The 23577-nt window shown below is 49.8% G+C and overlaps 1 protein-coding gene across 2 annotated transcripts; it reads right to left on the reverse strand.

Annotated features, from left to right (window-relative positions):
- Positions 1-607: 607 nt before the first annotated feature.
- SLC9A6 (solute carrier family 9 member A6) lies at positions 608-23326 on the reverse strand. Of its 2 annotated transcripts, none has more exons than XM_057377931.1 (16): positions 23050-23326; positions 16705-16904; positions 16253-16330; positions 15551-15627; positions 14538-14650; positions 12864-12969; positions 9933-10074; positions 9597-9702; positions 9282-9370; positions 8950-9063; positions 7260-7371; positions 6365-6518; positions 6181-6211; positions 4891-4970; positions 4227-4332; positions 608-3935 (listed from the first exon to the last, which is right to left on the reverse strand). In XM_057377931.1, the coding sequence occupies exons 1-16, from the start codon at positions 23309-23311 to the stop codon at positions 3660-3662; spliced, it is 2046 nt and encodes a 681-aa protein (XP_057233914.1). In that variant the 5' UTR covers positions 23312-23326; the 3' UTR covers positions 608-3659. The 2 variants fall into 2 exon arrangements, with proteins under 2 accessions (XP_057233914.1, XP_057233915.1); XM_057377932.1 differs by having other exon boundaries at positions 9597-9735; positions 9945-10074; positions 23050-23316.
- Positions 23327-23577: the final 251 nt, after the last annotated feature.

The following is a 23577-nucleotide window of genomic DNA, read 5'->3' on the forward strand; positions in this document are numbered from 1 at the left end:
CTGCCCACGAGATAAAGGTGTTTAAATAGGTGTCAGTATTATCCTCCCACATTGAGGCAGAATTGTAACAATGTGATTTTACATCATTTGAGGGTTGAATGCTGTCCTTTGGGAACCAAAGCCCACAGAAACAGATTCCCGAAGTTTCTGAGGTGCCCTCTGCATTGGAGGATTGTAAAGCATTCRAACAACTTGCCTTTTCAGCACATGGCCCCCCCAAAAAAAAAAGGTACAGGTGGTTTCAGAGGGCAGAACCACCAGCCAGGAGCCCAAATGCAAATTCCACAGACTCAGGGGATGTTAAAGCCTGGGAAAGCTCAGGAACCTTGGCTTTGCAAACAGCCCATGGTGATGCCTCTGTGCAGGTCCCCTCACTGGCCCAGGGCTGGGAAGGAGCAGCACTATCCCAGCTGGATTTGCTGCTCCTGGAGRAGCTTTTAGCAACCAGCATCACTCRGCTCCCCAGCTCCTGTTCCTGCAAGGAAGGTGCCAGGAGCTGGAAAAGGCAGAGTGGGCACCCCAGCCCAGCTGCCCTCCAGTGCTCGGGGTCCAGCACCCCTGGCTGCTGACCAAGGCCATGAACAAACTGGTCTGAGAAGGTCGAGTGGCACGTCGTCACTTTGCTACAGATTTATTTCCGTGTGAATTAATGAAACGGTACACACAATTCCAAAAAAAAAATAATAATCTTTTATAGGCCCATAATCCTTCTTTCACAGTACAACGCAACAGTAAAGGATTTAGTCAGTGTAAACAGAAGGTCCAATAGTGATCATCAGCTATCACAGATCAGCTGCACAAACACCACAGCTACGGGGTTAATGCCATTACCACACAAATCAACAGTACCAGTACAAATCATAACTTTACCTACAATGCTTTTTCATGTGCAAAAACCATGAAAATTCAATTTACAGAAGAAGGACACCTTCTCTAAATCTTCCTGGRGGCTGTAAACTGCCTCCTCAGGGCTGCCTTATCTATTTGGCAAAAGGTCTCAGGCCCTGATTCTCCAAGGTACCCTGAACTGCATCTGCAGCACAAAGCATCAGGGCTCTGCCTCTGCACACCAGGCATTCCTGTGCTCTGCTGTAGCCCAGCAGAGAAAATAATCAGCTGAGGATGAATACCATTCATTTATGAAATAAATCCCTGAATTTCAGCTTAGATTCATTCATTGGCTAAGGCTATTCAAAACAGTCCTGGTTATATTATATATGGATCGTAAGGTAACCCATAAAATCATCATTGGTTATGTTTTTTTCCTTTAATGTACTAACTGAGCTGTTACTGGTGTCAAAAATTGAGGCTTATGGGTAATGTGTTGGCAAGTTTACAGTGAGTGGATAAATTATCAGAGGATCAGAGAAAGAGAAGAATCCTACCACAGCCACMGTAAAACATCACCCTGTGGCCACCTCACAGCAAATTTGCACCTCAGCTGGGAATGCCTGGGAGGGAGCCCTGGGGCAGCAGAACTGTCCTGCACCAACTCTGTAAATTGAATTCACAGTCAGGCTATACAGGAAAAAACAAGAGGTAGTTATTTATCATACCTCTTTGAAAAGGCAGAACGAACATAAAACAGGATGTAGAAGTGATGCAGTAAACCTAAAATCAACAGGTTCCTAWTTTTTTTTCTCTTTTTTTTTTGATTTTTTTTTTTTAAACACATGAAGTTAAGTTACAGACATCATATAAAATGCACACTCACTTTATGGAATTCCTGCATAGTAGGAAACAAAGGCCAGCGCTAATCCAACAGCTTTGTTAACAGCGGGATGCCATTTACAGGTGCAAGGAAGATGCCCCCAATATATCCAAATATAAACAGAGCATTACCCCCCTTCCAGGGGAKTCCTATGGCAACACTTAATACATTTTGTTCAGAAGGAAATAGAAAGCATTTTCTTGGGGAAAAACTGCCAAAATAATTATCGTTTCACATCCATAAATTTAAGGCAATGTTACTTAGACCTGAGAAAATGAAAAAAAGAAAAGTGTAAATTTATTTTCTCAACTATACACATACACTTCAAATTCCAGGATTTCCTGTCTCCTCCAACTCTCAGGTGGTGCTGGGGAAAACAGCTGTGGGGACACTGCTCTGAGGTCTCAGGGCTGGATCCTGAGAGATGCAGAGTTTGTTCCAAGGACAGCTAATGGGAGCTGTGAGTGCTCGGACTCACCTGGCTCTCTTTCATATATTTTCATTTTAAATACCTCTGTTTAAGCCCTCTGGAGAGRGTTAACTCCAGAATGGGCCTGTAGTGCACGAGTAACCCTGAAAGGTTGGTATAGTAAAACTGTAGATAAAACAGACAATAAAATTGCATACAGTAAATTTCCATGATTCCCCTTTTCCAGGAGAAAAAAGATGTCAGGGTTAACAGTTTCACTGCACCTTTAGCCATTCCCATAACTACAGAATAAATCCTTTAACACTAGCGTGGAATCACAAATTGTTCTGTGCTCTTCCTCGGAAAACAAAAATGTAAATTAAAACCAAAAAAATAAATCAACTCGCAAACATTTCTCATTAAATGAAAAGAGACACGAGAAAGGTCGGGTGGGGACTGCGGACACACAGCATGCTGAGGAGTTACCAAACAAAGTGCAATGGTTTCTGACTCTGCGGGAGGACGGACGGACGGACGGACGGCTCCCCTTCAGTACCAGCTGGACGCCTCTGGAGAGCTCCGGAGGTACTGTGTGGATCTGTAGCCCTAAAGCTCRAGTTTGAGGTTGGCTGGGCTCCAGGACCCCGTGCACAGTGGCCACAGCTCCGCACGCCGCAGCCACATCACGACTGCAGGACGGGGACACGCCCGCGCAGACACGGCCGCTTCCCAAACGTGAGACCGAGTTGCCAAAAGAGGATTTGATGGCTGGTTCTAGAAAACTGCTTGAGCCACAGCTGGAAGATGGACTCAGACCTAAAATCTGTGCACACCTGGTGTAGTTTCTGTGGGATTGCCTCCTTCTCCTGAACACAACTACAGACACCAACCATCCATCTCTCCTGCTCCCATCCGAGCAGCCGGACACTCGCAGCCCTTGCTGTCGGCTTTGGCCAGGGTCTGCCATGAGCCCACTGAWGCAGGGCTTGGGCAGAGGGTCACTAAAAAGCAGAAGGTCTCCAGATTCCCACAGTGAATCGACTTCATCGCCATCCACTGCCTGGCGAAAGGGTCTGTGGGCAGATTTTTTTGCTGATAATTCAAACGTGACTATCCAAAGATCAGAGACCAAAAGAAACTCAACAATCCTCATCTGACTAGAGAGCAATTTCCACTGCTCRCCAGCACCTCCCTACCCTCCTCTCCCACGTTCAAAGGATGAACAGGGACTCGCAGCTCCTTTACTTACCCGCTGGGAACTAAACCCTTCATCAAATCACACATTAACGAAGCTCACTGTGTGCAAAAGACTCTTACGCTAAAACAGTTCCACCCTACATAGTGCAGTCAACACAGTTTTTAACTTAAATTTGCAGCTTGTTCTTTACAAGTGCTTGGCAGAGAATATTTATATTCTTCTGACACCATATAAATAATATTTATACAGCTTAGACATTTTGAGACATGCATTAGACTTTAGGTAGTACATACTTCTTGATCATTATATGCAAATATTACCGTCAATTAAACCGAGCAGCCTTATGCAGGACCGTGCCTCGCGCTATCCAGGACGTTTGACGGGGGCTCCGAATCGTCCATGGGCAGGACCAGGCGTGTGCCCCGGATTACGAGTTCATGGTCCCCAAAAGCCAGCTCCCGGTCCAGGGCRTCCTCCGAGCTGTTCCCCACGAAGCGCCGGGACGCGCCGCTGGACGCCACCGAGTCGGTGTTCACCGTGGAGTCCCCATACGTCAGGCTGATATCCCCGTCGTTCAGGATGAGGTCGGAGTCATCGTCCTTCAACTGCTCTTGATTCTGGGGAACAGACAGGAGGGAAGTGCTGTTAAACTCCTCCAGAGCAGCTATTTACGATTGCATGGTTATGGTGACTGAGCAGAGACAGAGGAACCGAGTCACAGACTCTTCTGAACCAGAAGCAGACATGGCACACACACATCTCAGAGCCCAGGTGACTCACACCAGGCACAATTTCTCTGCAGACTGTCTAAAAGGGCTCTCCTGGCTCTTTTCTGCTGCCAATATCCAAACGAGAAACACAAGCATGTCAAACTCACCAAAATCATGAAAGGACACTGAAGGACTCACCTCATATGCCTGCGGGCTYGTCAGGCACCGGGCAACGGGCCCACAGCACCCCGGGAGCGTGGTGGTCAGCGGGGGACCACTGTGTGTCAGGAGAGGCTTTAGATAGCTATGGAGAAGGTTAAGGAAAATGGAGGAACAGGGCCATGTTGGTGGSATGGCATCCTGAAGAAATCATAGAAAGGACAGAAATGTAAGCGCCTGGAAGCACAAAAGTTGTGTGAGCAACGAGAATGCAACCAAAGACTCCAGGACACAGTTCTGGTAAGATGTTCAGCAGCATCGCTTGTCCCATCACCCTCAGCCTGACATCACTCCTTCACTTATTCACAGCAAACGTCTGGAAGGGAGGAGAGGCACAGATCTACCAAGAGGACTGCAAATGAGAAAATCCCCAGCCCTTTCTGCCCGCCTGCCCCTGGGATTGAGGACCCCCAGGATGAAACCTTGGAGAGCCCTGCTTTGAACAGAGCTGCCACAGCATTCCCACGGATGGTGGGTAGAGATGGTCACTTCTCACAGTCACAGTAAACAAACCAAAACACAGCAATGTCACAGGAGAGCAAACACTGGCTCCTCTGCCAAGCAGGGAGCACGTCATGCCCCGAGTCAGAGGTGTCTGGGCAGTGGGATCTGACTGCACACAGCGACCGCCGCTCAAGGATACTTGTGATCRAAGTTGTACCACATGCGGAAGAGCCAAGCGCTTTCAGCCTTCGTGCTCCTCCTCTCGCTCTCTGGGACACCCTGGGGGAGAGCAAAACATTAAACAGGAGCAGGACACCATGCCATGACCTGGGTGAGAGCCAGGACACCTCACAGGACACTGGATTATCCCAGGGGACATCGAGAGGCAGACTTTGCCACTRCCTCTTCAGAAGCTTTGAGTTTTCATGAGAATAAGGACACTTACACCACCACAGGCTGAAGGTCCTTCCAGCCCACAGTCTGCTTTTAGCAGCATTCAACCACCTTAGGGAKGTGCTATCAAAGCACAGAGTGACCATTTTGCTGCTAGAACCCTCCAGTGTCTGGCCCCAAGCTTTAAAGTGCTCAGAGCCAGTGGCTGCATCCAGACATCACATTTAACAGTGATTGACAGGTCCAGCTTCCATCAGATCTCGCCTGAGATTGCTGTATGCAAATAATTTTGTGTTATGGGGACTCCAGGCTTCCTTTTAGTCAGAGAAAAAAAAAATTGAACTGTTTGGAGAGGACAATGAATAGAATTACGTCTTTCATGGAAATCTGGCTTACAGATCTATGGCCCTGGGCTGCCTGGTTGCTTTTGATGCTTTGTCTCCAGGAGGTGAGCAGCCCAGTAAATGGCTCTCAATAAAATGAATCTCCAAGGTGCAGAATCCACATGGAAACCAAGCAGAGCCACAGCCACAGCATGATCAGGCTGCAGATACACGAGTGAAACAGCAGGAAAACTCCCACGGCTGTGGGGCTCCAGCATTTATCTCTGTGTGGTCAGTGGTTCCGGGGCTGCCACATAACCAGCCACAGGAAAAGAGGGTAAGGAGGGGTTGGGGGTACCCACGGGTAACATTGGGACAGAGATCCTACATAAAATGTGGCAGTAAATGGTGTTTCTATACTGCCCTGGATGCTGGGATGAGGCAGAGCCTCTATGTCATGCTCACTTTGGGATTTATTTCAAACCCATCAAGGGAGAGACTGAACCTACTGCAGCAGCAATGTGGACTGACTAAACAGCCCAGCATTACTTGTGTGCCCCTCTTTCCAGCTGAGCCAAAACAAGGCTCACAAAAAACAGAGAGCACAAAAAAGCTGTGACTCTCACTGACTACAAACCCTTTCACACAGGGGGCTAAAAACTCCTGCAGCTGGAAGGCAGCAGAACACAGCCAGGCATTCCCAGGGTCAGGATGCAACCCCTGCCCTGAGGGTGCAGATTCCCCTGCTGGGGTGCCCAGCAGTGCATACTCACCACGTTCTCCTGATCTGCATCCACACCAACCCTGTGGGGAGAGAACAAGCCCAGTGTCACACACACAGTGCCAGGGTGCAGGTTGGGATCGGGGGCAGGACGGGATCTTCCTCTGCTTCCCAGCACCCTGAGCTGAGAGCAGGGCAAGGAGGGGATGTGCTGAGCCAGKGGAGCCCACACTCACCGGATGTTGAGGCAGGAGAGCATGGCCGTGGTGCCCCCGCCGAACACCCAGACCGTGAAGAAGACGATGAGCAGGGTGGTGCTGAACATCATCTGCCGGGCGTACGTGGCCGTGTCACGGATGGCCAGGGCAAAGGCCATGGCTCCTCGCAGCCCTGMGGGAAGGGACAGCACAGGAGCCGTGTCAGCCCCCAAAATGGGCCACCCCATGGCCAGTGCCCTGCCTGGGGTTCACATCCTGCTGCCCACTGGGGTTTGCATCACACTGCCCACCGGGGTTTGCAAACTGCTGCCCACTAGGGTTTGCATTCTGCTGCCCACCAGGGTTTGAATTCTGCTGCCCACTGGGGTTTGCATCCTGCTGCCCACCGGGGTTTGCATCACACTGCCCACCCAGGGTTGGCATCCTGCTGCCCATCCAAGGTTTGCATCCTGCTGCTCACCGGGGTTTGCATCCTGCTGCCCACCAGGGTTTGCATCCTACTGCCCACCCAGTGTTTGCATTCTGCTGCCCATCGGGGTTTGCATCCTGCTGCCCACCCAGGGTTTGCATCACACTGCTCACCCAGGGTCTGCATCCTGCTGCCCACTGGGGTTTGCATCCTGCTGCTCACATTCGGTGCTGCCCCTCTGATGTGATATCCCCACCAGAACAGAGCAGTGATGATTTTGTCACCCTTCTTTCCCAGCCCAGAAAGGCAAACCCTCCTCCTGCCCCATGCCGTGCACTCAAAGCAGGTCAGGAGGTGCTCTTTCCTACATCTCAAAGCAGCTTCCCTGCCCAACCTCCCCTCCAGACATTGCCTGTAAGAGATTTAGAGTTGAATAAGGAATATTTCCAGGTTCTCAGGGGCRAGGAAGTGCCACAAGGTCAGAGGAAGGATGCAGTATTATACCAGCAAACATCATCATGTGCTGCAAATTCGTTCCAATCTTATTTCTTCTCCCCAAATTCAGTAAAAATGACAGTGGGTAAATATTGGCAGCTCTTCCTAGGAAGATGGCAAGCTGTATTTGCACATGTTAAGGAAATTGCTCTTCCTGTGTCTCCCATCACATCCCACCAGCACACACAGCCAGTTCCTGCTGCCCAGAGGAAAGTGGGAGCCGTAGAAACGCCGGTGCTCCGGCTGCAAAGACAAAAATCCAGCTCTGAGTGCCACTGCTCCGTGGGAAGAGCAGGCTGCTGCCTCGCTGAAACACAGCACRCACCTCAATTCAGGAATATCATACAGAGACAAGCACAAATAAACAAGGGSAATGATGAAAGGACCTGTTAGACAAGTGAGAGGAGAGAAAAAGCACCATTTTCCACATTGTGCTCTCCACTGCCAGGTCCATTTTGCACCCCAAGAATTATTTGTCTTCTGTGGAGCTCAAGTTATCATGGCTATGACAACCCCTCTGACATTCTTCAGCACGCCACACTTCACAGCTGGGTTTGAAGCTTCAAGCCAAGTCCCATTCCCAAAGATTATTCAGCAAAATGAAAGCAGCAGCCGTTGAGAAGGAAAAAAAAAATCTAATACTCTTTCTGTTTTCATAGCCTGCAAGATACAAGAATCACCAGCCCCTTCATATTGCTTTTTATCTTTGAAGCTGTCTTTTAATACCAGCACCCAGATGGCAAAAATAATCTCAGAGCCAGTATTCAGCACAGCCTTGAATAATATGGAAAATGGTTCCAGCTTTTATGTTCTTTCCTGAACATCACAATTTGCATAAGAGACGTATTTCATGATCTCTCTCATGAATGAGCTATTTCATCAGCAAGTTAGCCAGTTCCCACTGAAGAGGCACAGCACAAAATTCCAATCTAACTGCCCAAAYGGCATTTCTCTGCTCTGCACCCTCTTTGCCCCACTGCAACCCCACAAAAGCTGATCAGGGAAACTCAGCTGAGCCTGCTGCAAACCCACGGGCCAGCACTGGCAAAAATGTTTCRTTTATCAGTATAAACTTGCTTCAGTGCTGACAAAGGGTGAAAATGATTCTGCACATTTAATTGGCTTCCCTGTGACATGAAAAAATTCCTTTAAAATCCTTGTTTTTCTGAGACATACCAGGGTCCTTGTTCCCCTTAGCATCAGCCTGCAGAACAGGAAATCCTTTCTCATGACATCATTCAGAGGCATCTACTGTAGCTGTAACTGCTGTTTGACCAAAAAAAGGCTTTTTTTCAGGGTTAACCAAGTGCACTGGCAGAGAAAAGAGGAAATAAATGGCAAAACCAGGCAGCCCCCCTTTGCAAAGCCCCTTCTGGTGCCACATGACAACGCCTGGCACTCGGCATCATGGTCACACTGAATGATGAGTCCCTGCAGCAGCTGATTTGGATGCCCAAGAGAGGAGAAAAGACAGGGGGAAGGGAGAAAAAAATAACAGAAATGCTGGAAAAAGAATCTCTGTCTTCTTAAAATAACCAGCAAAAGCACCACTACATGGCAGAAATCCCCTTTTAAAAATAAAGCTAGACYGATTAAAAAAAAAMAAACCCACTCATTTGAATGAAAAACACAAACTGGGAATGAGGCAGCTCTCCCTTCATTTCTGTTTTTGTCTTATAAATTGGGCTCCAAAGGATACAAAGGCCCCCACCACAAAGGTAGGGTTAAAGACGTGGTTCTGGAAGGTGAACAGTGCAAGTCCCATGTAGGAGAAGATGAAGTTTTCTGCCAAGAAATTCAGAAGCTCAAACAACTGAAAGAAAAAATAAATTAAATGTGAATTAGACATGATACAGATTTAATAAGAAAAGCATGTTACCCCCTATCTGTCATGCAATAAACACTTCTGCAGAAGCAATCCTAGTGAAATGCAGCTGTAGAAAGACAGACGCACATAATTCTGGCTAAAGGGAAGGAAGAAATATTGAACTTAAAATTCAGAGAGGCTGAAGGGGTCTGAGGAGATCTCACCTGCTTAGTTCTGTGCTGGGACTCTGTAGATAAGTTGTTGTAGGTATAATGGGCTTGTGTGATCCCACAGAAGAGCACAGCCACCACACCTGGGGAGCAGAACATCACATCAGAGTCCTGGTCAGGAAAAGGGAGCCAAGCTGCACCCCAGGACTGAAGAAAACTTAATGCAGTAACGCCAGAACGCAGAATCATCAAACTTCTGCAAGCAGAGGGACAGCCCCGGCTGCAATCCATACTGGGACAAGAAAAACCCAGCAGCCCCTGCAGGTCATCCCTGCAGATCTCCACCCCAGAGGCAGGGCTGGAGCTTGCCTGTAAAGCCACACGCTTCAGCCAGCAGGAACGTGCTCCAGGACATCAAGAAGAACAAGCCAGTCTCCAGCAACGGGAACTCCCGAAGTTTGGTGAATTTGGTGACGTTGCCAATGGTTAAGGACAAGTTGGAGAGACACTGCAGGCTCACAGCGTATCAAACCCAATTGTGCATCACAGCTACACAGCCCGCCCCCAAAAAGGCTATGGAACTGTCCTTCGTTAATTTAGGAAAAAAAAATTAAACATTTGGGTGAAATGCAGCCCAGCAAAAATAAAAAAAAGAAGCTGTTATGCAAACACTTGGGAAAAAAAAACAAACAACAAAAAGGATATTAAAGCTGTCACAACCCCAGTAGCAGCTCCCATTGCAAAGGATCCACTGAATATCCCCAGGAAGATCCCGATGGACTTGAACATCGCTGTGACATCGAACGTGTGGCTGTTGTCACCCGCCGGCTGATASGCAACTATTGAGCTGGAAGAGGAGGGGAAGCACGAGAACAAAACTGCTTATTCTGGAGGGAGAGGCACCTCACGGTGCTGCACGAGCCTTGCAAAGCACTACAACTGCTGCAGACACYGAGCCTGAGGAGCCAGAGAGACACAGCACCCTGCAATCCCCTGGGACACACTCAGCGTGTCCTGGGGAATTTGGGATCAGCCACCCAACCAAGGCCTGGCTCTGCTTTCACTCCTGGACCTTAAGGAGCATCAGACCAAAACCATGCCTTGGTGATGTGTCATTCATGGTGGAATCTGGGGGGTTTGGCAGCAGCTCTCTGCAACGCCAGGCGCTGTGGGACCATGAAGCATTCGGGTGGAAAAGCGACATTTCTGCACCGAGGCAGCTGATATGAACATCCCTGGAGAGCTGGAACTGCTCCTGTTTTGCCACATTTAACATGCACCACGTTCACTTTGCCCTGCTCTGAGTTCCAAAGTGCAGTACCGGGGGAGCAGAGGCAGACAGAGCCATGGACAGCAGACCTCAAGGGACCTTTGAGATGGCAGACAGCTCTACAGGGCTGATCCCATCTCTCAATCTGCTCCCTCCTAACTCCTGATGAGCTGAGCCTTGCATCAGCAGTTCTGATGTTTTACCTGGAAAAGCTGAGATATAGGGAGGCCCCAATCCAGCTCCTAAATCCCATTTATCAACTCCTTGCATCATTTTCCTTGATGTAAACCACTGAAAACATTAACTCCCTAGTTAGCAATCCCCTGGCTCGCTCTGTTAAAAATCCTGGATGTGAACTTTAAACATTTGCTGCTCAGCCTGCTGAGAACAGGCACACACAGCCTGCAGCTTTCTGCCCTGACTACACACCAGCATTTTTCTGCTACACCAATGACAAACCTCCCCTTTCCAACATATCACAGGTAATTTCCCTTGCTAAACCTCCCTGCTTTTAATATACCTCATTTTTCTGCATTGCCTTTGACACTGCAAGCTGCAGATTTCTCCCTGTGATTTGATTCCTTTCATCAATCCCATCTTATTCTTCTCATTCACCAACGTGCTCTTATTCTGTGGTTTCAGATTTCACTTTTTTTTTAAATCCAGACTGGTTTCATTTCCTCTCTGTAACCAGCTCTTTGGGTGTTGGTTTTACATTTTAACCTCTTACAGTTCTCCTTCTGGTTTTGCTTTTTGCACAGTTAACCAGACATTATTGCCAGCTGCCCTTTATTACCCATGGGGCTCCCTGTGGTGTTTAGTCCCTGTGAATCCTCCCTTTGGAAGGAGCAGGTAGAGACCCTGCAGCTGCATTTACCCCCCTGCTCTCAAACTGCAGCCCTGGCACCCCACTGCCCACCAGCTTTCGCTTCTGGGTTCAATTCCTCTTGATCCTGCAGCAAGTTCCTGCTGCCAAGCCACGCCAGGCCACGACAGGAAYAGAAAGGCACAGATCCTGCTCCTTAAGCACGGGAACAGATATTTGTCCAGGCTGAAAGCACAGAAGAGAGGAGCCTTGGGGCTCCCAGACCCGGCAGAACCCACCAAAGAGCCCAGTTCCTCATGCTCCCCTGCCTGCAGAGCTGAGAAAAATAAAATAACTGCTGAGTGAACTCGGAKCTGCTGCCTTGGTGCAAATTATCCTATTTTGGGGAGGGGGTGGACTGAGCTCAGCTTGTGGAGAAAGGAAAGMAGGAAATCAGAGCAACAGCTACAGAGCTGTCACTGAAGCAGCGCAAGAGGCAAATCAGTGCTGTCACCCACACGTGCAGAAATCCMCCACAAATCCCATTACTCTGAAGCTGAATCTATCCACTCCCACCCAGAACCTCCCAGCACAGGCTGGAAGACCCCATCACTCCATCCCCTCCTCACTCMTGATCACTTCTGAAACACAATCTGGGCTGTGCAGCACTGCCTCTCGCACCAGCAGTGACACATCCAGCAAAAAAGCCAGAGTGAGCAACACAAAGAGTTCCAGAAACCTCAACAGAAACACTCAATTCAGTAAATACAACACACAGCTCACAGTGTGTTACTTGCTGCCTCCAGTGAAACCCACACAACCACCACGCTGGAGTGACAAGTATTCCAGAAATATTTTCTCCATTAGTCTCAGCTATATGTTAAGCTGTCACCCTTGCAGGTATTATATATTCCCAAACGAATTCCCATGATGACAACACAGTGAAAACGCGGATAAAATACGTCCTGCATGCAGAGGACATAAAATATTAAAGAATATAAAACATTCTTCAGAAAGGCAGCAAGTTTCCCATGTGTTCAGTCAAGGGCAGTAACTCCARCTGCAAGAACATTAACTCCTCAAAGTGGGGAGAGGAAGGAAACAGCTGCTTCACCAGCTATTTCCACCTAACCAAAAGCAGGGATTTGTGGATGGGAAGCAGTGCAGGTAGGAGCAAAGCCATCAGCAAGGGGTTTCAGTGGAATCTTGGGGCAGAAAAGCAGAAGYGGTGCTTTTCCTGTTTCAGAGGGACATGAAAACTTCCCTATGTAAGTTATGGTCAGTTATGACCTGTTATGGTCAGTTATGACCAGTTGTGGTCAACTGACCACAAAAAAGGAAACAAAACTACCCATCATGCAGGGGGAAGTTTATAAGGACAACCTGTAATCCCAAGTGGTGGTAAGCAATGGGACATGCATCAGGTCACTACAGCTTTTTGGGACACTTAAGATGCTCCTGAGAACATCCATGCTATTTTACAGGGGCCAGGCAGGGGCTCCCCCCTGCTCCTGACATGTAACATACAYAACAATTCTAAATAAAAACAGAGGACACTTACGAAGACAGCACTATGGCAACGGCATCATTGAGGACGCTTTCGCCAAAGAGAAGKGCATACAGCTCAACATCAACCTGGAGTTCATGGAATATGGCAAGGACAGTCACTGACAAATAGAAAAATAGAGAGACACTCAGAAAGGTGCTGTTATTTCGATGTAATCAAAGACAAATGTCCTTTTTAGAAAGCTGCCTTCCTGCACATCTGTGCCACTGCTGCGACGGTGCCAGCTGCCCCCCATGCTCCCTTTGATARCCTTCCTTCTGCTCTTTCAGATTTGGGTTGGATTCATCATTTCCCTCCTCCTTTTACTAAAACACATCCTGGCCTATTGAATCTTTAGCAGGCAGGCATAAACAAACTCTGCTCTGAGCTTCCCAGGGTCTGAGCTCATGGCCCAGGTACCAGGCTGGCATGAGCCACCCAGCTGTTGGGATGCTCCTAGCTCAGAGCACCAGGGAGAGCCTTCACCACCTGCAGAAGGTCAGAAGGATCAGGTTTGTCCAGGACAATGACTGCCTTTTTTTTCCATTCCTGATACTCTGAGAGAAATCCTTGAATTCAACACACTCCAAGTGCCAGCACAGACGTGTAACATTTCAAACCTGACTGGAAACAGCCAGGCATCAGCTCAAACCCCATGTGGGGCTTTCAGTGATTTAYGGCCACATGGCAGAGATCAGAGTTCCCTCAAGCTCTGCTGTGATCCAGCAGCTCCAAGAAGATAATGGAAAGCAGCAGGTTTTGCAGATCAGCCTGGCAGAAACATCACAATATCCAAGGAAAGCAAGATGTGACACACGGTGCATCGGGCACAGCTCGGGCTGACGGCTGAGCYGATTCCAATCAACTTCTGTGAAAGTCTTTTCAAACAGCACTCAGGGCACACTGAAGGGGCTTTAACCCATTTAYGCACAGGGAAATGCTCCATTTCTACCTGTGAAATCTTCTTGTTCCTATTTCAAACCCCAAAAAGGGACGTGACACCGACAGCTCGTCTGCATGATTTCTAAGCATTAAATGACTTCCAGCCCTGTTCAGCAAAGGGCAGGAGCAAAGAGAAGCCTTTTTGTGGTCCTGTGTTTTTACATGAAGTGAGAGCATGCAAGTAAATAGCTACCACATGCAAGCAATCATGAACGAAGTTTAATTTAGTTGGACAAGGCATGTTTCCCACAGTTTTGATTACAAAGTGCATCAATAAACAAAAATGTCCCTTCTGTCCTCAGTAGTGCTCATTAAGGCATTTCATTAATCTAATTTCAATTAGATTAGCCCCTGCCAAAACCCAGACAAAGCGGAAGCAGGAGAAAATAGCTAAAGTAACTAAAACTATCATCTGAAAATCCCCACATTTACACATCTTGTTCTGCATCAGCTGCTGGCACATGGTGGCAGASGCACAATGGCCCTGTCCCAAACCCCAGCAAAGTCAAAAGAGAGGCTGCCCAGGACTTCCCTGCAAACAAGGGTTCAGGAAAGCAGAGGTTTGGAAGCTGTGTTACCTATAGCTGGTAAATTAAAAGGCACAGAGATAAATCAGATCTCTAAGAATGTCACAAATAAATTAAGCTCCAAAATTCAGAAGGAGGGAACTCGCAGGGGTTTCAGACTTTCTTCCCCTCTATCCCACAGCTCAAACCAAACCAAATCTAGGAAAAGCATGTAGCATACCTGGGTCAGTGGCTGACACGATGGCCCCAAACAGGAGGCAGTCAGTGAAGTAGAAATCTCCGCCGAGCTGCCCAGTGACTTTCATCAGCGCCACGCAGCCATACACAACAGAGCTGGGGATCAGAAGAGCCAATTACACATCTCTGCAGAGCATTAAAACAACATTCACAGGGGCTCAAGTCCTCTGAATTTGTCACATCAATGCTATCCAAATGCCACAACACCAAACGACTGCATGGGATGGGCTGAGCCAGGYGAAACTCCAGAGCCATGACCTTGGAGGTGAATGCTGAACCACACACACCAAAACACCCTCCAGACTGTGGTCCAGAGGTGAGGAACTGGAAACAAACCTCCTCCAGGAGCACAGCATAGCTAAAGGAAAAGAGCAGTCAGGCTTGTAGGGTCTCACAAACACTTTGCAGTGCTGAAMATTAACACAACTCAGTGAGGTGCCCTTGGCCTGACTCCGAAATGCCCAAAACTTCCAGCAGATAATGCAGATGCTGAGTTTGCTCAAATTCAGTAGACTCAATGGGAAACAGCCCATGCCAACCTGTGTGCTACTTCCCAGAGCAGGAATCATCCAGCTGCCTCTGCACAGAGGGATAAATAACCTGMAACACACATGTGCTCACTGGAGACCTGCCTCTATGGTCCTGTCCTCTGCTCTTGTGTCTCAAGTTTATGAGGGCTTATGCTTTCAGTAATCTGAAATTGCTGATTTTTCAAGACAATCTKCAGGGAAGTGTGAAACTTTCCTTGCCATGAGTAACTATTCTCATGGGATGCTGAGATGCTGAGAGAGCACTGTGCAATGAGACAGCAGCCACCCTGTTCCTGCAGCAGGAGTTTGGACAGTAAATAGTATTGTTTGCTGCTGCTGAACAGTAGCAATAGAGGCTGTGTGACCTTTCAGAGCTGGGATTAGCAGCTTCAGCTCCAGGCTCAGCATTTCACCCAAGCACAGCTCAAACCCCTGTGGAAGAACCAGACCAGCTCCACCTACTCACCCGATCACCAGGCAGGAAATGGCAGTGCCAAGGAATGCATATGCCAGGATGGATCCCAGGTTCCTGAAGAAGTGCCTCTAGCAGGAGAAAAAAAGCCAAAAACTAAATTATATTTTGCCAACAATTTATTTCAAGCCTGCACAGGCACCCACACCGTGTCCACAGCAACATGGACACCACAAGCTGGACAGGCACAGGGTGCYCAGCGCCAGAGCAGCAGTTAATGCAGCATTAATAAACATGAAGGTACCATTTTCTCATACCTTTGCATTTAATAAGGTGCCATTCCAAGCCCTGGGAACTGATTTCCCAACCCAGCAGCATTCCTCCTTCCTTCTCCCGCAAGCTAAACTGCATCATTCTCCTCTCTTTCCAAGTCAGCATTTCAGAGAGCTGCTGCTTTCTAAAACCTTCCCACACTCCCATGTGCTTGGAAAGCAGGGATGGTAGAAATGGCCTGGCTGACCTCAAAAACCCCTGCTGGACACGGTTGAAGTCGCTGACCCTTCCTGGGGCAGAGGGGCAGAYGAGAATGACAGGGGCAGTCTCAGCTCTGCTTCCCACAGTCCCACATTTGCTGGGGAAAAACCATTCCCACCCCCGCAGCCTCAGCCTGCTGAGCAAGCATTAGAGCACTCACAAGTATTAAAAATTCTCTGGAGGCAGAGGAACTAAAAACATCGGCACTGTAAAGGCACGTACCCTTTTCAAGCTGTAGCCTGCATAAAATATAATGGGAGGAAGCAAAATGTTGAAGAAYACTTCAGGATCAAAAGTCACCTGTTAAGAAATAAAACAAAAGAAGAAAGGCAACAGTAAAATGATCTGTTAAAACTTTGAAAGGCAAAACACAAATAAGAAACTAATATATGGAGGAAGCTCTGCACCCCCACCAGGYGAATCCTGTTGGGCCAATGCTGAGGATGTGTCTGGGATCTTCTGGAGACAAATCCCAGAGTTTAAACTGCTTAAATTAAGATCAGCTAAAACTAGAGTTTCATTAYATYRTGTCCAACACATAATTTAYGGCTGATCACAATCRMAAGTTAAAAAAAAATAAAATAAAAAAATCACTTAATCCAGCAGATCCAGGCCCTGTCCCCAGGGAGGGAGAGGGAAGCACCGTGCACTTCTACAGTCACTGCCTCCCTTACCTTTCTCAGCATCTCATTATCCTGGACATTGTTGAGCTCCTGGGCACTGATCTCCCCCTTCAGGGTRTACTCGTAGAACTTCCCACTGACATTCACCAGCAGCGTGGCAGGGCTGGTCTGCACTTGGCAGCTCAGGGTGACGTTGTTGACATCGCTGGGGACGTGGATGCCATAGCGCAGGACCACRCCGACCAGGACACCTGGGGAGGGACACAGGTCCGTGAGACAAACCAYGAAAAACCCCAAGAATGACCCCTTTGAAGCAGCACCAGGATCCTGACCCTCTGCTCAGCTGCTGAGCACAGCCACCAACCCAGGAATTGCCCACGTGAACTGAACCATCCTCACCCGCTGAGAGCCAGGAAAATGCTCCGTGCTCATGGGGAGCTTCTAACACAGCCATGATGGGGCCTGAAGGATTTTAATTACCCAGAAATCAGTCAGACCCTTCCTCCAGTGAAGCAAACAGCCAACATCAAGGGCACACTCGGTTTTTCAGGGTGAGCACCCKGGCACAGCTGGGGAATGGACCAGGTGCTGCTCACATGTGCCCAAACTGTGCCCTTTGCACTTCAAAACCTGTCATTGATACATTAAACTCCTCGTTTTGGCAGGGATTAAAGACAATATTCAGCAACCACCCTGARCCCTTGCAGGCAGCAGCACCATACAGCCTCCTCATTTTTATAAAACCACATTTTAAAATATAAACATGTAAACATATAAAACTGTTTGCCAATCCTGGYTGACCCAATAGATCTACTCCTCACCCCTGCAAACTTCAGCTCTGCACTGCAAGCAGCAGCCCCATAAGGCAACCCTGCTTCCAGGTCAGCCACTACATAGGGGCGTCGTGGGGTTTATTTGCAAATCAGCAATTTATAAGGCATTTTTCTTTTGTTGTCTGAGGTCTCGAATCCAGATTCATGTGTGTTTAGTACTCTCCTGGCAGGGTGTTTTGACATCCCACAAGACACCTTTCCTGTGCCTTCAGCACAAAAKGGTTTGGAAACTCCTTGACGAAGGCAGCCCCGAGCCGCCACAGAAATCCCAGATCCCAGCACCATCTCTGAACCACACAAAGTTTATGAAAAGCTTTCAAACATGTGGGATGTCAACACAGACCGCAAGGCTCTGAAGGCTTCTCCATTTGCCTCCCAGGACRCTCCTGCTTCCTTGCTGCAGCCTTAATTAAGACCTTGCTCAGTGCTTTCCTACAGGCAGGGCACAACCCTGACCGATGGCAGCACCCAACGCTTGCTGTGCAGAGAGAGAGCAGAGCAGGGCAGGGCACTGTGGAGCCCCAGCTCCTTCAGCATCTCCTGCAGCACTGCCTGTCTGACACCCACCTCCTGACTTCTCCTTCAGCCACAGTTTTTCCATGACAAGATTTGCTGGTTTTCCCGATGGCCAGAGGAAAAGCCCTCACCTCCTGTCCCCGGGGGGTGGCACACACTGCTGAGCACACCCCCAGACCAGGACCAGAGGCAGATGGGCTGACTGCACAGAATCACCACTGCTGGCCCACCCCAGCCCAGCTCAGGGACTGGACAGACCCCAAACCCCCATGTGACACAGCACCGGACAGCACAGGTGAGTTAAAAGGCTACCAGTRCTTTTAAGCCATACACCATCAACCAGGTGCTCACCACTTTGGGGTTTATTCAATCCCAGATCGCCCCAACAGCAGCAGAACAGCTCCCTCTGGGCACAKCCAGGCACAGGCAGCTCCAGCMAGGGGAGTTCAGGGCAGCTGAGAGATGCTCTTGCATCATCATCACTTAGAGGGGACACCAAAAGGARTTCTTTAGCTTACTTTCCTGCCAGCCTCTGCTCCTGTGATCCTCCAGTGCTCCAGAAATAAAAGAATAGAGTGAAAGCAAGGATGTCAAGCACATCAAGATGCCACAGCACATATTTACATGAGGATGTGGCAAGGCACCACAGCAGCGGGACAAAACACCATATTTTCCTTTCACCGGGAAGATTATGGTCCCAGAGATACCACAGGGAAGAATCAAAACTCATCACTGGGATAAAGAGAGTTTCAAAAGGTTATTTACATCTGCTTGTGGCTATAAAGGCATACCCCACTTTGCAGCCCTCCAGAGCTACCTGGGGTGATTTCAAAAAGGTTTTTTCTTAAAATAAAAGTTGATTTCAGAGCCTTGTGCAGTAATCAGAAACCAGCGGCTCAGACAAAAGGAAACCCACCTAGCAACCCCTTTAATGTTTAGGTTCAGCACCGTGAAATGAGGCTCCACAGGAGGAAGGAGGGACAGACAGAAGGAATCACTGCTGTGATTTTAGAAGGGATCCTGACTCACCCGCCTCTCCACTCTTAATCCCTGTCCCAAAGCAGAGCCACATCTGATAGCACCCCTGCTCCTCCGCCCTCTCCTTATCCGGGCAGCTGTTCCTGGCCCTGCGTGCCAGCCATGCTCCAGACAGGGCCAAATTCCCTGGTCAGGAATGGGGTCAGGGAAAAGGGACAGATAAACCTACAGCACCTGTCAAAGACCCCTGTTTGGGAGTTCCAAAATCAGACTTTTTGTCTTGCCCCAGTAACAGGCTGCATGGAAGGCTGCCAGAGCTCCCCAAACCGGGTGGGGAAAGACACCCCAATGCAAACACACAAACACACAAATTGCTCCTGGGCACCGAGTGTGACCCTGCCAGCAGCCTCGACACGGAGACACCACCAGTTACCTGCAGGGAAACCACCCTGCTGCCCTGCTGGAAACCAGTTATTCCACCAGCACTAAATGACCCCACTAAATGACCCCAGCAGCCCCTCCTGCCCCAATGATGCTCGCTGGAGGCACTTGGGACAAACCTCCCAAGGTTTTCCAGACACCAAGGGAGCTGTATAGGTGCTCCTGGTTCCAACAGGCTCTTAGGAAATGGTTCAGGCTCTCCTGGCACTCACAGGGCTGCCCCAGMAGCAACCTGTGAGCCAGTATCGACATGCTTTTGCAGCCAAAAGTTTTACAAAACTGAGCCCTGGGAGGGAGCTGAGCTGAGCAGAGGGAACCTGACACCGAGGAAGCTGCCAGCAGAAAGCTGCAAGGAGCTGAGAAGCTGAWGGCAAAGCCGGCAAATTAATTGAGTTCTTTTATGCAAAGTGCAAGAGATTATTTTCATTGCATTTCTCCCGACTTCATTAAAAAGAACAAAAGCCCATGGGCTTTTTTTTTTAAGGTGCTGTTGAACATTTCCGAAGTAATGTTTTAAATGAAGACTAATATATTACCAAAGCGAGCACTTAACAACAATGGAAGCAGACAGGATCCCCAGGCGAGCATTAATCTGGACACCAAAAGGGAAGAAAAATGTAGCAACTGAAGACATCCTGACAACAATAAGTTTAGACACACACAATCCAGGGGCCAAGTGGGAACAAGCACAAGGAAACTAAACTTTCAGAGAAGCTTCTGCCACATCCACCATCAGACTCTGAGAAGAACTGAAACGAAATTGTTCAATTAATCATCCTAAATGCTGAGCACCTCAGATGTGGGAACCTCTTTTAAAACAATAGAATGAAGCTTAAGGGCTACTAAGCACCTACTGTCTATCACTTTGGAATCACTCCAGCCGGTGTCCAGCTCTTGAACATCAACTCTGAGCTGACAGTGTGATTTGCAAGACAGAAACCCACCTGGAACAACAGTTTGTAGCTTCCAGTAAAAAAAAAAAGACAACAAAGAAACTGATGTGTTTTGCCAAAAGAGATACATGCAAAAGTTATGTTTGAATTAGTTGCTGGGTTTTTTAAACAGAAAGACAAGCTTTTGCAAATTGCTTCTCTTGCTCAGATTTTAGGGTCTGTTTTGCAGCACTTCCAGGTTTTCAGTGAACTTCCTTGGGGCTAAAAGCATCTCAGGGAGCCAGTGATACCTGCTTTTTCCCCCTCAGATTTTGTCACTGTAAAACAACAGTATCTCATCACTCCTGGGCAATTACACACCCCTTTTCCTAMGGCAGCTGCCACTACCTGAGAAGCAAATGCCAAAAGCCTTGATACCAGGGAAAACTTGGGATTTTCTGCATGATCAGACAGGTTACATTCCCGATTTCACCAGCAATTCTCTCAGCACAGTCTGCAGAAAAGCAGACAAAAAAGGTGCATTTTATGGATTGGCAGGAGACTGAAACGACCCAGGTTGTGCTATGAGAACAAAGTGAGCACTCAGGTAAGCCAGGGAGAGAGGARAATCAAGAGGAAGAAAGCTCCAGGAGAAGAAGAACAAGGTTAAGGGCAAGTGTGAAAGCACAAAAGGAATAGAAAGTCGCATGTCAGGGGATCTGAGACAGCAGGGGAGGGAACACCTTCCATGCTGGAAGCATGTGCTCCCACTGCACAGCTCCTGTCACAGGAGGTGACCATCCTTGYCCTGGGCAGGAGGCCAGAAATGTCTGAATCCCCTGAGCAGTGGCTGGAAGGAATCTGAAAAGGCAGAGCAGTGTTTTGTGCCCCTGATAAAGCAGAGCAGTGCTTTGTGCCCCTGAAAAAGCAGACCCGTATTTTGTGCCTCTGGGCTGACGCAAGTGTCTCCACCCCTTCATTTGGAAGGACACTTCCAATTAACTGAATCTTGGGATCACAAAAGCCAGTGGCCCAAACAGGTCAAGTCACAGCCTTCAGATCAAAGCTTTCTGCTGGGTGGGGGATTGGGCCATGACTGATTCTGTGTGGTCACACATCATCCCCGCCAGCAAGGGCTGCACAGAGGGCAGACATTAACCACAGCACACAGCAGGAGATGCCATCTCAATCCTAAATTCAACAAATCTTCCCTAGATACAGACCCATGGCCACATTAATCCCAGCACAACTCCCAGTCTGACTTTGGTTGAACTCAAAGCCATGTTCAATAACCCCTCCATACAGTGGTTCAGGCCACTTCACCAGGCCAGGGCACCTCAGTAAACCACAGGCCACCGGCAAAACCCAAATGGCTACAGCCCCACTCCCCTGACCCACATCCTCGCTCCAATTCTTGTGGGAACACCCACAGAGCTCGCCTCCACGAGGTCCTGTCACAGTGGGAGGAGGAACTCCGAARGCAGGAGCTTGTGCACACAGGTCCCCAGGCAGCAGGACCCAGGCTGCTGGCTCTGAGCACGGCAAAGGGTGGGAGCATCCCCCAAAARGCCTCTCCACTCTTCATGGACAGCTTCTGAAAATTCAGACACTCTAAATATAGTGTGGAAACGTAGCCTGTGGCCCCAGCATGTGCAATCATAAATCTCAGAATTTTTGGGGTTGGAATGGGACCGTGAAGATCATCCAGTTCCAGCCCCCCTGCCATGGGAAGGGACACCTTCCACTAACCCAGGTTGCTCAGAGCCCCATCCAGCCTGGCATGCAAGGTTCCCGAACTGTGCAAAGTCTCTGACCAGTGCAACAACTGGTCTGTGCTGCCCCAAGCCCCACTCTCAGCCCTGCAGCAGGTAAGTGGGACTTACCAGCTCGGTGACGTGGTAGCCCATGACCCCATGAGCCTCACCCTGTGAGGCCACCTGGAAAAACCCAACCAGATCCTCACTGCCAAAGATTTGGGAGCAATTTGCCCTTGAGAGCTCTCCACATCTAGGGTTTGGAAAACAACCAACCCTCCCTCCAGCAACACCCAGATAAGGCTCAGCACGGGGCACACCAGAACTGGGCTGTCCCAGTGACACAGCAGCGTCCAGCTGCACCCACGAGGGGATGTGTCGTGTCCTGCTGCTCACAAAACAAGCTCTGTCGCAGCCACCAGGCACTGACCGAGGCAAGGGTGGGCTGCTGGGAGTGGGCAGCCGGGCAACCACCACAGCTGGCCCAGCGCAGAGCCGGGACCGGGGAGGATGGGGTCCCAGTGCTCGGATACACGAGTGGGGCGGGGATACATGCGTGGGAATGGGGATACACGCGTTGGGATGGGGATACACGGGTGGGATGGGGATGGAAATACACGCGTGGGGATGAAGATACGCGCGTGGGGATGGGGATACACGCGTGGGGATGGGGACACACGCGTGGGGATGGGGACACACGCATGGGGATGTGGATACACGGGTGGGGATGGGGATACACGGGTGGGGATGCGGATACACGGGTGGGGATGGGGACACACGCGTGGGGATGGGGACACACGCGTGGGGATGGGGACACACGCGTGGGGATGGGGATACACGCGTGGGGATGAAGATACGCGCGTGGGGATGGGGATACACGCGTGGGGATGGGGATACACGCGTGGGGATGGGGATACATGGGTGGGGATGGAGACACATGGGTGGGGATGGGGATACACGCGTGGGGATGGGGATACACGCGTGGGGCGCGGCGCCGCTCACCGTAGATCATGGCCAGCCCGGTCTCATGCAGAAAGCGAGCGCGGCGGTGCTTGAAGAGCCAGATGGTGAGGATGGTGAGCGTGAGCAGCAGGATGAAGACCAGCAGGTTGGCGCTGTCCTGACGGTGACTCTCCTCCGCCGCCTTCTCCGATACGATCTCCTCCTCCAGCGCTCCGGGCCGCGCCGCCGCCACCTCAGCGGCCGCCGCCCCCCGCGCCCACAGCCCCGCGGCTGCCGCCAGCACCGGCCCCGGCCCCGCCATCGCCCCGGCACCGGCCCGGCCCCGCCGACACCAGGAAGCGGCGCTGGGCGCAGGCGCCGGGGGCGGGAACAGCGCGGGGAGCCCGGATAGGGACGGGCCGGCAGCGACGGAGCGGGGAGAGGGCGCGGGGAGCGGGRTGAGGGCGGCGCTGGGGAGCCCGTGAGGGGAGGGAGTGCCTGGGGCTGCCAGGGGGACTGGGACGAGTCCTAGGGAAGGAGATGAGAGGGACGAAGGAGGGTGTAAGAAAGGGGAGCGGTGATCAGGGT

The sequence above is a fragment of the Malurus melanocephalus genome, unplaced genomic scaffold, assembly GCF_030028575.1.
Source record: "Malurus melanocephalus ecotype Western Australia unplaced genomic scaffold, MMel_1.1 scaffold_335, whole genome shotgun sequence".
Classification (NCBI taxonomy): Eukaryota; Metazoa; Chordata; class Aves; order Passeriformes; family Maluridae; genus Malurus; species Malurus melanocephalus.